This window comes from Tamandua tetradactyla, chromosome 12 (genome assembly GCF_023851605.1).
Source record: "Tamandua tetradactyla isolate mTamTet1 chromosome 12, mTamTet1.pri, whole genome shotgun sequence".
NCBI lineage: Eukaryota > Metazoa > Chordata > Mammalia > Pilosa > Myrmecophagidae > Tamandua > Tamandua tetradactyla.
The window spans coordinates 4,023,766-4,042,073 of NC_135338.1; the positions used below are offsets into that span (position 1 = coordinate 4,023,766).

The 18,308-nt window shown below is 36.5% G+C and overlaps 1 protein-coding gene across 1 annotated transcript in view; it reads right to left on the bottom strand.

Annotated features, from left to right (window-relative positions):
• MNAT1 (MNAT1 component of CDK activating kinase) overlaps positions 1 to 18,308 on the bottom strand; it is a 340,377-nt gene that overhangs the window by 196,100 nt on the left and 125,969 nt on the right. Inside the window, exon 4 of the mRNA XM_077122460.1 lies at positions 3,691 to 3,794. Within this exon, the coding sequence (XP_076978575.1) occupies positions 3,691 to 3,794 (104 nt within the window). The remainder of the gene's footprint in view (positions 1 to 3,690; positions 3,795 to 18,308) is intronic.

Here is an 18,308-nt window from a genome sequence, read left to right on the forward strand (position 1 = left end):
TGCAGTACATCCAGAATGTCTAAACCATGTGTAGAAATGTGGATATATTACATAATATAACAGTAGGAGCTCAGAAGAAAAAAAAATGATCTGCAGAAACATTTGAGAATAATTAGTGTTAAGGAGTAACCATGAAGAGACACCCTTCATTCCTTCATAAGAGGATCCTGCATTTAAGGAACATGCAGAAATTTCAGGCAAGCCCCTTAGGAGGATGAAAAGAGGAGTAACAGCAGCGAGAAGAACAGAAAAGCTCATGGAAGTTAAAGCAAGACTTTTCAACAGTTTAAAATTCTTCAATGACTATCATCAACAACAGTATTTTTATAGCATTGTTCTAAGAAATTCTATTTCCCAAATAAGATGCCTTAAAATACACTAGTGAAGAGATTAAGCAGATGAGACTCCAGTATACCCCTCCTTCCATCATCACTTCAACTGTAGTATTCTAAATACTGTCTCATTTGAAGAAAGGGCTCAAAACATGCTAAAACCTAAAAACAAATCCAAATTACTTTTCACATTATGTAAAGTCTTATGTGACCTAAGCTCTTTCTATTTCTCTAACTGCAACTCTCTCCTTTAACTTTAGCAATATAAAAATACTTTCAACACCCACAATTCTCCAAGATTATCCATACATTCTTATCTTGTCGCCTGGAATATCCTGTGGCAGCCTCCACACCACTTTTCATCTTCACCTGGGTATGTTGTACTTGTCCTCAAGGCTCCTTTCAGGCAACATCTCTCCTGGAATTCTCTAAGAAATCCTCCCCGTATGTATTCTCTGTGATCTCATAATAGAAGCCATACAGAACATTCTAATTGCTTATGACATTGGATTGAAATCACCTGGTTCTCGAAGGATCTAGGCTCTATCTTTGTATACTATATACTTGGTAGATGTTCAATAAATGTTCACTGAACTGATCCTTTTTTTTGCAAAACTGTTAAATATTCCAGCAGGCAATCTCGGCTGCTCATGAGAACCCAGAAAACCAGAAACAAAAATTAAGATAGCCTACATTAAGACTGCTGCAAGATTAGCTCACCCTTGTTCAGTTTCTCAATGTATTCTAATTGATGTTGGATGCCAGCTCCAGGAAACAAATGAGACCTCCTCAGTAGATAGCTCAAATAAATAGTCTTAAGTCAATCTTATTTGCCCAGTACTACTTTTCTCTGGTAGAAATGGGTCAATTCATGTGTTTAATTGTGCAAGAGGTTATTTCTTTTCTTCTTTGATACAAGTCTAATATTTTTGGAAAGGTGAGACTTTCTATATCACAGAAACAGAAAAGGCAAGCTGCTACCATAAGTTAAGTAACAGACATCAGCCATGTAAGTTAGCCCATCCTCCACGGACCACTTAAGTGCTCTAAGATAGTTACTAATACATATTACCTACCAACATCTTTAAAAAATATAACCCTAAGTCTTTATGTTTATATCAGTGCCAAACTCCCAGTTAAGTATAATTAATAAGTATAAACACTCAGCATAGAATAAATAATTAATAAATAATAATGACTTACTGAACAAAACATTCAGTTATAAAATACCCAGGTGCTAAACACTGATATAGAAGGATAAAGGTCAAATACTATCCTTATAACATGTGTGAAATAAAATATTTTCTTCAATAACCTATTATTTTAAAGTTCTAAGGTAATTAGAAATTCGTTCTTTAAAATACTAAAACCAGTACAGGAATAAAGTTTGTGTATACCATTGAAGTCAAAATGGTATCAGAACAAGAGAGACTGTTACGGGCCACGGTGGCTCAGCAGGTAAGAATGCTTGCCTGCCATGCCTGAGGACCCGGGTTCGATTCCCAGTGCCTGCCCATGTATTAAAAAAAAAAAGAGAGAGAGAGATTGTTACACATTTAGGATGTTAAATTTAAGACTCATGGTAAAGAGCATATGTGAGCTCATAGAGATAGAAATTAGAATATAGATGGCCAGAGACAAGCAGCAGGGAAGTTGGGGATTAATGCATAATTGGTACGGGGTATCTGGAGAAGGTTTTATTAATGGGAACTGGTGATGATACTGCAACACTATGAATTTGATTAATCCCACTGAGTGGTCTGTTTATGAATGGTTGTGATAGGAAAGTTTGCACCATATGTATCTTTCCACAATTAAAAAAAAAAAAAAGAAAGAAAGAAAGGCATCTAAAGAAAAAAATGACAATTAATGTAATACATGATCCTGGACGGGATCTAACAAGGGAGGAGAAAAGTATCATATATATTTAGAAATACAGAAAATTTGGAATATAGACTGTAAGCTTTATATCAATCTCCAATTTATTGATTGGATAACTATAAGGTGGTAACAAATGAATATACTTGGTCTTAGGGAATGTACCGGACAGCATTAAGTATTCAAGGAGCATGAAGTATACAACCTACAGTCAAGTGTTTAGAAAATGGATTGATAAATAGACAGGTAGACAGACGGGCAGGTAAACAGAAAGAGGCATGGATTGATAGAACAATACGGCAAATGTGGAAAAGAGTTAAAATTAGTGAATCTTGATATCTGGGAAGGGGGAAGGATAACTGTATACTGGAGTTTTCTGTATGGGATTTGTATTATTTTTGTAGCTGTGCTGTAAATTTGAAGCTTCCACTATTGCATTAAATAGAGTTAATGTAACAAGTTATCAAGATATCCTTATTTTGCATGCATCTTCTGATGTACCCATAGAAGAATACTGGACAAGGAGATTAATTTTGATAGCATAATTATGCTCTCAGAAATGAGAAACCTTTTTAAGGAAGCCAGGCTGGGTATAAATGGAATGGGAATGTACTGCCAATTCCTTAAACTTTTATGGCAGGTAAGAAGTGCCTTAATGAAACACTTTAAGGATGAAGTCCCTTCTAAATACAGAGAAAATATCAGCTAGGTGACCCAAATATATTCATTTCACTTTGAGATATATGCAAATTCCTGATAAAGACTTCAAAAACACCTTCTTCTACTTTACTCAAAGTCTAGAAAACCAAGTTGTACTAAAGAAATGACAGCTAAATTATGTAAATTAGAAAATAACATTTCTACATGGATACAATTCTTTTTTCTCTTTAAAATACATTTTAATCATGAATTTATCCTGAAATATTTCAGAACAAATTTGAATACAAAATCAAGTAAAACAAACTGAAACTATTTTTATATGTTAGTAAAGATACTATTTCAGTAAAACAAATGAGGTAAAAACAGAGAAATCAAAGTTAAGCTTAGTTTACAAAACTGAATTCATTTTAGTTTCTAATAATGTCTTTATTTTCTTTATCACCATCATGGGAGCTCCAGAAATGTTCGTCTATGTTTCTCTCCCTTTTAGATGAGATAGAAATTAACGTCAGAGAGAAAAAAATGCACTTCCATTATTTTGTGGCTACTGTCCAAGTGCACATCTACCCAAGAATGTTATAGCCAGGCAAAACTAGCATTAAGAATTACCAACCTTAATGATTCATTTCACTAAGAAAACACAGTCAGACATTAGTGTCATAAAAGTTGATTTGCAACAGTAATGTATGCCTACAAATCTACAAGCATATATATATTAGTATTTATGGCCTAAATTTCAACCAAATTCTCAGGTTTAAAAGTATCATGTGGAAGCCTTGATTTCTAATACAGAAGAACGAAAATAAATAGAGCCACCAACCAGCTTTAACTTATTTTTCTGAATAACATCCTTGTTTTCCTTTTGATATATCTCCATTTTCTTTTTGGTGTTGTCTAAATCCACATTGTTGGTCAAGTTGAAAACTGCATCAGAAAGGAAACAACGATATGAAATAGAGTTTTAATATCAACCTAAAGTAGATCATTAAAACCAAATATTCACCACAATGACTTCTTCATTTAACAGGTTGTCATTCCTTACAGCTCTATTTGTGCCCTAAAACCCACTTACTTCAGAGATTGACTCTAGTTATAGCAACTAGGTCTTCCAAGCCAAATACAAGAACTGTCAGACAATCACACAGAAAACCTCATGTGGTTGATATAATCACATTAAATTTCATGTTATAGCCCCCACTCTTACTTTAAAAGAATATTACCAGATTGCTTAATTTTTTTTTAAATAAAAAATGTAAGTCTAGGATCCTTAAAGGTCAAAATCAATACTGAAAAGAATTTCTACTCCAGAAACAAAAAAAATTATCCAAAAAGAATTTAAAATATTATATATTTATATAATTTATATCAAACAAAAATTGTTTTTATTCACATTCCAGTGGTCTCCAAAATAACCACATGCAAGCTTCAATTATTTCCCATGTCCTCTAAGTCTAGAAGAGTATGAAACAGAACAGAGTTGAAACTTAGCAGGGAAAGTAAAAGATAAATTGGTAACAAAAACAAACTGACATAATTTCCTAAGAAACTCTACTGAGACAAGTGCAGTAAATTGATGAATTTTCAGTGAATTAGAAGAGCCTTTTCATAACCCCGAATCAAAATAATTTGAATTACAAATGCTTTAGTCCCTTCATGATCATTTTCAAATCCTGTTAAGTTTTACACACATAAATCAATAGGTTATTTTAATACTCCAAAACCTCCCCCCCCCCCCCCAAAAAAAACTCCTCTAAAATATGTAGACCCATATTATAAAGTAAAGCCTACAACCTCATCCCTTTCAGGCTGTTGAAGGAAGGACCTGTATCATTTAGACTATCCTGCTCCGTGAACCAATTCAGACCTCGCTCAGCTTCCTCTGTAATCTTTCTCCATCCATTATTAGCCTGACCAGCCCTTCTCTAATCACTGCTTCCTGTTTCTTATCCTAGAATCATGCATGATTTACCCTAAATAATGTTGCTGTACTCCTAGTATCTCTTCAAATGCCTTCCCCAAATTGTTTCTTTTAACCAACAACTTTCTCAATTGTCTAAACTTCTGGATTATAGACACTTATTAAGAGTTGAAAAGATGTATTGGAAGAACAAAATTAAATTGCCATTTTGTTGAGTAAGGCCATAAAACAAGACTCAAAAGACCAATCTGTCCCACCATTTCATTTTCTTATCTCCTCAAAAGATAAACATTCCAGAACATCAACTTATTCTGATTATTATTGAAAATCCAGGCTCCTTAACGTGCATAGACAAATAGAAGCAATACTCCATTCTATTAAACTCAATTAAAAATAACTAGGAGAATTGAGGGAAAAATGAGAAACAAAGTTAGAGCTACTTTCCCAGTTTTTTCTACCACAGAGTAAAAAAGGAACACAGTAACAATGGAATGCAAAATGGGTTAATAGGAGGCTCTAGGGGTTTGTTCCTCCACCAAATTGAAAAGAGCAAATGCAACAAAGTGGGTAAAAACAATTGAAATTAACTATTTTGAATCTCTAGGACTCTGATCAAATTAAACTAGGAGAATGCTTGAAGAAGGGAGAGGCTTCTGAGCTCTCCCAAGTGAGTGGCAAGTGCAAAACAAGGCCATTTCCTTTTCTCAATCCCTCTGCAACTGTGGCATGAACAGTCCATGACTAGAAGTGGCTAGCTCCAAAAATAAGGGTTGTCTGGTTTGGTTGTTCTGATGATGACCTGAAGGACCAGCACAGGCATTTGCCTTGGTTCCAGCCATCAGGTTGCGATGGTCTATCCCAGTGGTTCCTGTTACAAGCGTTAAAGAGACAATACCAATATTTTACTCCTTTTTTGAGCCAGACGTTTAAACCTTTGTCAGGTTACTAGTTGACTGCAAAGATAAAGGGACAGAAACTTCAGTGACTACACACAACAATGAACACACACTTTGCAAAAATATATTGAAAGATTCACAAACTGATAGGCTGAACATTCAACAAGAAAAATCAGCAATACCTGAGGAGTGGGAGAATCATATTTCGAAGGTTTATACATTATAATTTCAGAATGTCCACTTCTCAACAACAAAAAAAAATTAGAAAACATATAAAAACCTGGAAATTATGGTTCATAAACCATAATTTAGAATTTAGAAGAAAAGAATGTGAATCGAAACCATCCCTGTAGAAGCCCAGACGTTGGAACTACTACTCATAGATGTTAAATCACCCATCTTAAATGTTAAATATTAGGAAAAGAATGCACAAGCAAAATGAGAATATAAATACAGACAGACCAAACAGAAATTCTGGGGCTGTATGTATCCTAACCGAATTAAAAAATCCACTAGAGGGGCTGAACACCAGCAATAAACAGGGAGACGGATCACCAAGCAGGAAGATAATATAATTGAAATTTTCCACATAAGGAGGACAAAGAAAAAAGAAGAAAACTAAAGAGAACATCACTGATCTGAGGGACACCATTAGGCATACCAACATAAGCAACACAGAAATGACAGAAAGAGAAGACGGTGAAAGTGGCAGAAAGAATACTGAAGAATTAATGGCCATAAAACTTTACAAATCTGAAGAAAGACATGAAGATACATAGAAAAGATGCCAAACAAACTCCAAACAGGATCAACTAAAATAAATCCATACCAAGATACATGACAGGAAAGCTGTCAAACCTAAGACAGAAGAATTTTAAAAGTGTCAGCGGGGAGGTGACTTGTCATGAAAAAGGGCCTCAGTAAGATCAACAGCTAACTTCTCGTCCGAATCCACGGAGGCCAGGCGGCAACAGGATGACAATTTAAACACTGAAAGAAAAAACTGTCAACAAAGAACCCTATATGTGGCAAAATTATCCTTTAAGGACTGTAAGGCCAAAGATGAAGAGAGAATTCTGAAAACAGTAAGACAGAAGCAACATGTCACATATAAGGGAACTTCAGTGAGACCATGTATAAAATAGAAACTATGTATAAAAGAAGGCACTGCAATTATACAAAGTACTATAAACAAAACTGCCAATCAAGAATTCTGTATCCGAGACTTCCTGGAAGATGGCGGCTTAGTAAGACGCGCGGATCTTAGTTTCTTCTCCAGGACACCTACTAGGGGAGTAGAAACGATACAGAAAGCGCCCAAAGCCACAACAGAGATAAAAAAGACAGCGTACCCCATCCTGGAACGGCTGGCTGGCTGAGAGAAGCAGGTCGGGTGAGATCGCCGAGGCGCGCAGGCTTCACCAGGCAGGGCGGCAAGCGGCCGGAGTCACTCCCTTCCCCCTTCCCGGGCCGGCTGGGAGAATTGGACAGGTGGTCTCCTGAAACCGTGGTGGCTGGCGCCCACACCACACGCGGCCCCCCGGACCAACTGAGAGAATTGAATCGGAAATCCCCAGGCCGCGGAGAACGGTGATGGGTGGGGGAGGCCCCTTCCAAACCCGTGACTCCCGGGGAACGTGCACTCTCTCGGGCGGGCCGCTGCCGCTGGCGCCCTCCCGCCACGCTTGTTGCCCAGGGCCGACTAGAAATTCGAACGGGCTCTTTCCCTGGCTGCGGCGACCAGCAACCCTCCCTGCGTTCGGACCCCGGGCCGGCTCAAGCCGCTTCGGCTAGCGAACCCCCAGGACGGCGAGAGTTTTCCAAAGTTTAAGGTCCCACAGCACCTTTTACTGGTGGGACCCGCAGACAAACGTGTGCCACGAGCGCCACCTACTGGGCAGGATAAGAAAAACAGAACCCAGAGATTTCACAGAAATATCTTCCAAACTTTTGGATCCAATACTCAGGGAAATCTGTCTAAATGCGCAGACGCCAACAGAAGATAACGGATCACGCTCAAATAATTGAAAATATGGCCCAGTCAAAGGAACAAACCAATAGTTCAAATGAGATACAGGAGCTGAGACAACTAATGCTAAATATACGAACAGAAATGGAAAACCTCTTCAAAAACGAAATCGATAAATTGAGGGAGGACATGAAGAAGACATGGGCTGGACATAAAGAAGAAATAGAAAAACTGAAAAAGCAAATCACAGAACTTATGGAAGTGAAGGACAAAGTAGAAAAGATAGAAAAAACAATGGATACCTACAATGATAGATTCAAAGAGACAGAAGATAGAATTAGTGATTTGGAGGATGGAACACCTGAATTCCAAAAAGAAACAGAAACTATTGGGAAGAGAATGGAAAAATTTGAACAGGGTATCAGGGAACTCAAGGACAATATGAACCGCACAAATATACGTGTTGTGGGTGTCCCAGAAGGAGAAGAGAAGGGAAAAGGAGGAGAAAAACTAATGGAAGAAATTATCACTGAAAATTTCCCAACTCTTATGAAAGACCTAAAATTACAGATCCAAGAAGTGCAGCGCACCCCAAAGAGATTAGACCCAAATAGGCGTTCTCCAAGACACTTACTAGTTAGAATGTCAGAGGTCAAAGAGAAAGAGAGGATCTTGAAAGCAGCGAGAGAGAAGCAATCCATCACATACAAGGGAAACCCAATAAGACTATGTGTAGATTTCTCAGCAGAAACCATGGAAGCTAGAAGACAGTGGGATGATATATTTAAATTACTAAAAGAGAAAAACTGCCAACCAAGACTCCTATATCCAGCAAAATTGTCCTTCAAAAATGAGGGAGAAATTAAAACATTCTCAGACAAAAAGTCACTGAGAGAATTTGTGACCAAGAGACCAGCTCTGCAAGAAATACTAAAGGGAGCACTAGAGTCAGAACCAAAAAGACAGAAGAGAGAGGTATGGAGAAGAGTGTAGAAAGAAGGAAAGTCAGATATGATATATATATAATACAAAAGGCAAAATGGCAGAGGAAAATATTATCCAAACAGTAATAACACTAAATGTTAATGGACAAAATTCCCCAATCAAAAGACATAGACTGGCAGAATGGATTAAGAAACAGGATCCTTCTATATGCTGTCTACAGGAAACACATCTTAGACCCAAAGATAAATATAGGTTGAAAGTGAAAGGTTGGGAAAAGATATTTCATGCAAATAACAACCAGAAAATAGCAGGAGTGGCTATACTAATATCCAACAAGTTAGAGTTCAAATGTAAAACAGTTAAAAGAGACAAAGAAGGGCACTATATACTAATAAAAGGAACAATTAAACAAGAAGACATAACAATCATAAATATTTATGCACCGAACCAGAATGCCCCAAAATACGTGAGGAATACACTGCAAACACTGAAAAGGGAAATAGACACATATACCATAATAGTTGGAGACTTCAATTCCCCACTCTCATCAATGGACAGAACATCTAGACAGAGGATCAATAAAGAAATAGAGAATCTGAATATTACTATAAATGAGCTAGACTTAACAGACATTTATAGGACATTACATCCCACAACAGCAGGATACACCTTTTTCTCAAGTGCTCATGGATCATTCTCAAAGATAGACCATATGCTGGGTCACAAAGCAAGTCTTAACAAATTTAAAAAGACTGAAATCATACACAACACTTTCTCGGATCATAAAGGAATGAAGTTGGAAATCAATAATAGGCAGAAAGCCAGAAAATTCATAAATACGTGGAGGCTCAACAACACACTCTTAAACAACAAGTGGGTCAAAGAAGAAATTGCAAGAGAAATTAGTAAATACCTCGAGGCAAATGAAAATGAAAACACAACATATCAAAACTTATGGGACGCAGCAAAGGCAGTGCTAAGAGGGAAATTTATTGCCCTAAATGCCTATATCAGAAAAGAAGAAAAGGCAAAAATGCAGGAATTAACTGTTCAATTGGAAGAACTGGAGAAAGAACAGCAAACTAATCCCAAAGCAAGCAAAAGGAAAGAAATAACAAAGATCAGAGCAGAAATAAATGAAATTGAAAATATGAAAACAGTAGAGAAAATCAATAAGACCAGAAGTTGGTTCTATGAGAAAATCAATAAGATTGATGGGCCCTTAGCAAGATTGACAAAAAGAAGAAGAGAGAGGATGCAAATAAATAAGATCACAAATGGAAGAGGAGACATAACTACTGACCTCACAGAAATAAAGGAGATAATAACAGGATACTATGAACAACTTTACGCTAATAAATACAACAATTTAGAGGAAATGGACGGGTTCCTGGAAAGACATGAACAACCAACTTTGACTCAAGAAGACATAGATGACCTCAACAAAACAATCACAAGTAAAGAAATTGAATTAGTCATTCAAAAGCTTCCTAAAAAGAAAAGTCCAGGACCAGATGGCTTCACATGTGAATTCTACCAAACGTTCCAGAAAGAATTAGTACCAATTCTCTTCAAACTCTTCAAAAAAATCAAAGTGGAGGGAAAACTACCTAATTCATTCTATGAAGCCAACATCACCCTCATACCAAAACCAGGCAAAGATATTACAAAAAAAGAAGACTACAGACCAATCTCTCTAATGAATACAGATGCAAAAATCCTCAATAAAATTCTAGCAAATCGTATCCAACAACACATTAAAAGAATTATACATCATGACCAAGTAGGATTCATCCCAGGTATGCAAGGATGGTTCAACATAAGAAAATCAATTAATGTAATACACCATATCAACAAATCAAAGCAGAAAAATCACATGGTCATCTCAATTGATGCAGAGAAGGCATTCGACAAGATTCAACATCCTTTCCTGTTGAAAACACTTCAAAAGATAGGAATACAAGGGAACTTCCTTAAAATGATAGAGGGAATATATGAAAAACCCACAGCTAATATCATCCTCAATGGGGAAAAATTGAAAACTTTCCCCCTAAGATCAGGAACAAGACAAGGATGTCCACTATCACCACTATTATTCAACATTGTGTTGGAGGTTCTAGCCAGAGCAATTAGACAAGAAAAAGAAATACAAGGCATCAAAATTGGAAAGGAAGAAGTAAAACTATCACTGTTTGCAGACGATATGATACTATACGTCGAAAACCCGGAGAAATCCACAACAAAACTACTAGAGCTAATAAATGAGTACAGCAAAGTAGCAGGTTACAAGATCAACATTCAAAAATCTGTAGCATTTCTATACACTAGTAATGAACAAGCTGAGGGGGAAATCAAGAAATGAATCCCATTTACAATTGCAACTAAAAGAATAAAATACCTAGGAATAAATTTAACTAAAGAGACAAAAAACCTATATAAAGAAAACTACAAAAAACTGCTAAAAGAAATCACAGAAGACCTAAATAGATGGAAGGGCATACCGTGTTCATGGATTGGAAGACTAAATATAGTTAAGATGTCAATCCTACCTAAATTGATTTACAGATTCAATGCAATACCAATCAAAATCCCAACAACTTATTTTTCAGAATTAGAAAAACAAATAAGCAAATTTATCTGGAAGGGCAGGGTGCCCCGAATTGCTAAAAACATTTTGAGGAAAAAAAACGAAGCTGGAGGTCTCGCGCTGCCGGACTTTAAGGCATATTATGAAGCCACAGTGGTCAAAACAGCATGGTACTGGCATAAAGATAGATACATCGACCAATGGAATCGAATAGAGTGCTCAGATATAGACCCTCTCATCTATGGACATTTGATCTTTGATAAGGCAGTCAAGCCAACTCACCTGGGACAGAGCAGTCTCTTCAATAAATGGTGCCTAGAGAACTGGATATCCATATGCAAAAGAATGAAAGAAGACCCATCTCTCACACCCTATACAAAAGTTAACTCAAAATGGATCAAAGATCTAAACATTAGGTCTAAGACCATAAAACAGTTAGAGGAAAATGTTGGGAGATATCTTATGCATCTTACAACTGGAGGCGGTTTTATGGACCTTAAACCTAAAGCAAGAGCACTGAAGAAGGAAATAAATAAATGGGAACTCCTCAAAATTAAACACTTTTGTGCATCAAAGAACTTCATCAAGAAAGTAGAAAGACAGCCTTCACAATGGGAGACAATATTTGGAAATGATATATCAGATAAAGGTCTAGTATCCAGAATTTATAAAGAGATTGTTCATCTCAACAACAAAAAGACAGCCAACCCAATTACAAAATGGGAAAAAAGACTTGAACAGACACCTCTCAGAAGAGGAAATACAGATGGCCAAGAGGCACATGAAGAGATGCTCAATGTCCCTGGCCATTAGAGAAATGCAAATCAAAACCACAATGAGATATCATCTCACACCCACCAGAATGGCCATTATCAACAAAACAGAAAATGACAAGTGCTGGAGAGGATGCGGAGAAAGAGGCACACTTATCCACTGTTGGTGGGAATGTCAAAGGGTGCAACCACTGTGGAAGGCAGTTTGGCGGTTCCTCAAAAAGCTGAATATAGAATTGCCATACGACCCAGCAATACCATTGCTAGGTATCTACTCAAAGGACTTAAGGGCAAAGACACAAACGGACATTTGCACACCAATGTTTATAGCAGCATTATTTACAATTGCAAAGAGATGGAAACAGCCAAAATCTCCATCAACAGAAGAGTGGCTAAACAAACTGTGGTATATACATACGATGGAATATTATGCAGCTTTAAGACAAGATAAACTTATGAACCATGTAATAACATGGATGGACCTAGAGAATATTATGCTGAGTGAATCCAGCCAAAAAACTAAAGGACAAATACTTATGGTCCCACTGATGTGAACGGACATTCGAGAATAAACTTGAAATATGTCATTGGTAACAGAGTTCAGCAGGAGTTAGAAACAGGGTAAGACAATGGGTAATTGAAGCTGAAGGGATACAGACTGTGCAACAGGACTAGATACAAAAACTCAAAAATGGACAGCACAATAATACCTAATTGTAAAGTAATCATGTTAAAACACTGAATGAAGCTGCATCTGCGCTATAGGTTTTTGTTTTGTTTTGTTTTGTTTTGATTTGATTTTACTATTATTACTTTTATTTTTTTTCTCTATATTAACATTCTATATCTTTTTCGGTTATGTTGCTAGTTCTTCTAAACCAATGCAAATGTACTAAGAAATGATGATCATGCATCTATGTGATGATGTTAAGAATTAATGATTGCAGGGCGGGCCGCGGTGGCTCAGCGGGCAAGAGTGCTTGCCTGCCGTGCCGGAGGACCCCGGTTCGATTCCCGGCCCCAGCCCATGTAAAAAACAAACAAACAAACAAAATATAATAAAACAAGAAAATGTTTAAAAATGTTTCCCTTTCTTCCTCCCTTCCTTCCTTCTATCCTTCCTTCCTTCTCTGTCTTTCCTTCCCTTCCTCCCTCTCTCTTTAAAAAAAAAAAAAAAAAAAAAAAAAAAAAAGAATTAATGATTGCATATGTAGAATGGTATGATCTCTAAATGTTGGGTTAATTTCTTTTTTTCCGTTAATTAAAAAAAAGAGAAGGGATAATTGGAGCTGAAGGGATACAGACTGTACAATGGGACTGGATATAAAAACTCAGAAATGGACAGCACAATACTACCCAATTGTAATGCAATTATGTTAAAACACTGAATGAAGCTGCATGTGAGGTATAGGTTTTTTGTTTTTGTTTGTTTTTTTTTCTTTCTATTATTGTTTTAATTCTTATTCTGTTGTCTTTTTATTTCTTTTTCTAAATCGATGCAAATGTACTAAGAAATGATGAATATGCAACTATGTGATGTTATTAAGAATTACTGATTGTACATGTAGATTGGAATGATTTCTAATTGTTTTGTTAATTCTTTTTTTAATTAATAAAAAAAAAAAAAAAAAAAGAATTCTGTATCCAGCAAAACTGTGTTTTAATAATGAGGGAGGTACTTGACGGATAGGAGAAAAAATATGGAACTATTAAATTTTACCACTGGGAGGCTCCTGATGGTTTCTCAAACATTAGGGACTCCCACTTCATTAGACCACGCCCCTAATCTTGAGGCTTGCTCTTATGAAGCTTATTTATGTAGCAGAGAAGATTAGCCTACATATAGTCACACCTAAGAGTTACTTCAGAGGACATCTTTTGTTGCTGGGATGTGGCCTCTTCTCTCTGAGTCCAATTCTGCAAGAAAAATCATTACCCTCCACCCTACATGGGACATGACAACCAGGGGTGAATGTCTTTCTGGCAACATGGGCTATGACTTCCAGGTGTGACATCATGGAATCAACAATGCCTTCCTGACCAAAAAGAGGAAAAGAATTGTAACAAATACAGTATTAATAGCTGAGAGAGTTCAAATAGATATGAAAGACTACTCTGGAGGCTGCTCTTATGCAAGCTTCAGTTAGATATTGCTTTTTATTATGGTTTGTCAAACCGTAATCAAAACTATTCCTGTCGATCCTAAAGAACACCTAGGGATTTAGCTGAGATTCTACAAAGTTTCCATGCATTATGATTAGTTTCCAGAAACCTACAACCTGTAGATGGGTTCCTAGGCCAAGTAAGTCCTGAGACCCAGAGTGGCCAGCCTCTCCAGGACATCAACTAGTTGCATCTACCTATACCATATTATTGAAAGCCCTTTCAAACGTGAAAAAGTTAGAATGAGCATAGCCTAAATACCCCTAAAGACTGGGAGAAAGATCAAAAAAAGAAAGTGGAATTATAACAGAGAAGATAGGATTTAACAAATGAGTACGACTACTGAATATTGATATTTCTTTGAGTCTTCAGTGTCTTGGAGAAGGAAAGAACTATAAACCATACCAAATTCTAAATTCTGTTCTATAACTAATTGTTATGATATGCTTTGAAATTTATTGCTTTTCTATATGTATGGAAAATAACGTACTAAAAAAAAAGGACACTAAGGGCTCCAACTGAAAATCTCTAATAAATTTCCATGCAAAAGTTTGCTTTCCTGGAACATATAATTTACAGAGCATGCCTAGACCAAAATCCTGACACCTAGTGAGACCAGCCTCTCCAAAATAATCAACTAATTACATCCCGCTGTCCTTGAATACTGACAGTCCTTCTCAATGTGAAAAGGTTTGAATGAGCATAGCCAAAAGATCCCTATAGATTAGGAGGAATAAAGGAGAAGGTATAACAGAGAAAATAAGATTTAACAAATGAGTATGGCTGTTGAATCACTATATTAAAATTCTTTCTAGCCTCCAGTGTTACAAAGCAGTTACAAGAAAAAAATGTGAAATGATGGAATGGTATCCCATAACAAACTCTGAGATCTGTTCAGTAACTACTTGCTGAAGTGTGCCTTGAAAATTCTTGCTTTTTTCTTTCTTTCCTTTCTATATAAATTAAATTTCAAATCTTTGCATATATGTTATATTTCACAATAAAAAAAAGTTTTAAAAAATGGGAGGTAAAAAAATTTTTGAAACTTGGGGACAACCAAATCAATAGGCTCAGCCCTCAATCTTGGGGTTTGCCCCTATGAAACTTATTGTGCAAATGATAGGCTAAGCCTACTTAAAATTATACTTAAGGTATCTACTCAGAGGACATGAGGGCGAGAACACATACCGACATCTGCACACCAATGTCTACAGCAGCATTATTTACAGTCGCCAAGAGATGGAAACAGTCAAAATGTCCAAAAACAGACCAGTCGTTAAGCAAGCTGTGGTATATACACACGATGGAATATACACGCAGCTGCAAGACAGAATAAAGTCATGAAGCATGCAACAACATGGATGGACCTTAAGGACATTATGCTGAGATTAGCCAGAAACAAAAGGAAAAATGCTGTAAGGTCTCCTGATATGAACTGACATTAGAGAATGAACTTGGAGAATTTCAGTCATCAGGAGATAGAAATACGGTAGATATTGGGTAACTGGAGCTGAAGGGATACAGATTGTGCAATAGGACTGATCTTAAAAATTCAGAAATGGATAGTACAATATTACCTAACTGTCATACAATAACTTCAGAACACTGAATGAAGCTAAATGTGAGAATGATAGAGGGAGGAAGCCTAGGGGCACAAATGAACTCAGAAGGAAAGATAGACAATAAAGACTGAGATGGTATAACCTAGGAATGTCTAGAGTGTATAATGATAGTGACTAAATGTGCAAATTTAAAAATGTATCTGCATGTGGAAGAACTAAGGAATGTCAAGAATGCAGAGTATTAAAAACAGATGGCAATTAATATTTTAAAACTAACATATGCGTGAGACAAGCAAAAAATGTTTATCTGGTACAAAATTTATATTTTGACTAGTGCATTTCCTAATATAACTTATGTGGACAGCTTAATCGAACACCATAGTACTTGGAATCTTGCATAGGGCATGAGATTTTGTAGGTTTGTCAAGAGTGATGTCCAGATAAATCTGAGAGCAATTTGAACAGTGAATAGGGAAGTATTTGCAGAGTCCCCTAGGGGAATGGCGAGAAAGGGGGAAAATTCAACTTCCCCAAGTGGAGAATTCTTGATACTCTCACAGGCAGTGGGGACAGCCAAGGCAATGGGCCGAGTCTGCAGTCTTGGGGTTTGTTCATATGAAACTTAATCTTGCAAAAGACAGGCTAAGCCTACTTAAAATTAGAGCTAAGAGTCACCGCCAAGAGAATCTCTTCTGTTGCTCAGATGTGGCCTATCTCTCTGAGCCAACATGACAAGCAAACTCACTTCCCTCCCTCTCTCTACATGGGACATGACTCCCAGGGGTGTGGACCTTTCTGGCAAGGTGGGATAGAAATCCTAGAATGAGCTGGAACTCAGCATCAAGGGATTGAGAAAATCTTCTTGACCAAAAGGGGGAAGAGCGAAATGAGACAAGATAAAGTGTCAATGGCTGAGAGATTCCAAACAGAGTCAAGAGGTTTCCTAGAGGTTATTCTTACACATTAAAAAAATATCACCTTGTTAGTCAAGATGTAATGGAGAGGCTGGAGGGAACTGTCTGAAAATGTGGAGCTGTGCTCTGGTGGCCATGTTTCTTGAAGATAATTGTATGATGATGTGGCTGTCACAGTGTGACTGTGTGGTTGTGAGAGCCTTGTGTCTCTCCTTTTCTCTACATTATCAATGGACAAGTAAAACATATGGATTAAAAATAAATAAATACTAGGGGGAACAAATGTTAAAATAAATTTAGTAGATTGAAATGCTGGTGATCGGTGAAGGGGAGGGGTAAGGGGTATGGTATATATGAATTTTTTTCTGTTTTCTTTTTATTGCTTTTCTGAATTGATACAGATGTTCTAAGAAATGATCATGATGAATATACAACTATGTGATGACAGTGTGAGTTAGAGATTACATAACAAGAACGGAATGATCATGTAAGAATGCTTGTGTTTGTATGTGGTTATGTATGATAAATAAAAAATAAATAAATTTTAAAAAAAGGAAGGGGAAGGGGTACGGTATGTATGAATTTTTTTCTGTTGTCTTTTTGTTTCTTTTTCTGAATCAATACAGATGTTCTAAGAAATGATCATGATGAATATGCAACTATTGTGATGATATTGTGAATTACTGATTATATATATAGAATGGAATGATCATATGTTAAGAATGTTTGTGTTTCTTTGTTGTCATTTTTTTTAACTTTAAAAATTAATTTTAAAAAATTTTTTTAATTATACCTAAGAATCACCCCCAAAGAACCTGTTTTGTTGCTCAGGTGTGGCCTCTCTCTAAGCCGATATGGCAAGCAAACTCACTGCTCTCCCCCTACCACCACCACACAGGACATGACTCCCAGGTCATACCTCCCTGGTAAGTTGGGACAGAATTCCTGGGATGAGCTATAAGTCAGTATCAAGGGATTAAGAAAATCTTCTTGACCATAAGCGGGAAGAAAGAGATGAGACAAAATAAACTGCCAGTGGCTGAGAGGCTTCAAACAGAGCTAAGAGGTTATCCTGGAGGTTATTAACACATTGTATAAATATCCCCTTTTTAGTTTATGGTTTATTAAAGAGGCTAGAGGGAAGTACTTGAAACTGTAGAGCTGTGTTACAGTAGCCATGTTTCTTGCAGATGATTATATAAAATGATATAGCTTTTGCAATGCGACTGTGTGATTGTAAAAACCTTGTTGTCTGATGCTCCTTTTATCTACAATATGAACAGATGAGTAAAAATATGGATAAAAATAAACAAATAAAAGAGGGAACAAAGGTTAAAATGAATTGAGTAGATTGAAATACTAGTGGTCAATGAGAGGGAGGAGTAAAGGGTGGCACATATGAGTTTCTTCTTCTTCATTTTTTATTTCTTTTGCTGGAGAGATGTAAATGTTCTAAAAAATGATCATGGTGATAAATATACAACTATGTGATGATATTGTGAGCCACTGATGTACACCGTGTATAGAATGTTTGTATGTCATGAACATTAGGATGTTTGTTGTGTACAATAATATTTTTTAAAACTATATATAATACATAATTTCATACACACACGTTTGTGCATGTGTGTGTGTGTGTGTGTGCATGCCTGTGTGTGTTTATGGGTGTATCTCTGGATCAGAGTTTCATAGTCTTGTCACTACTGATATC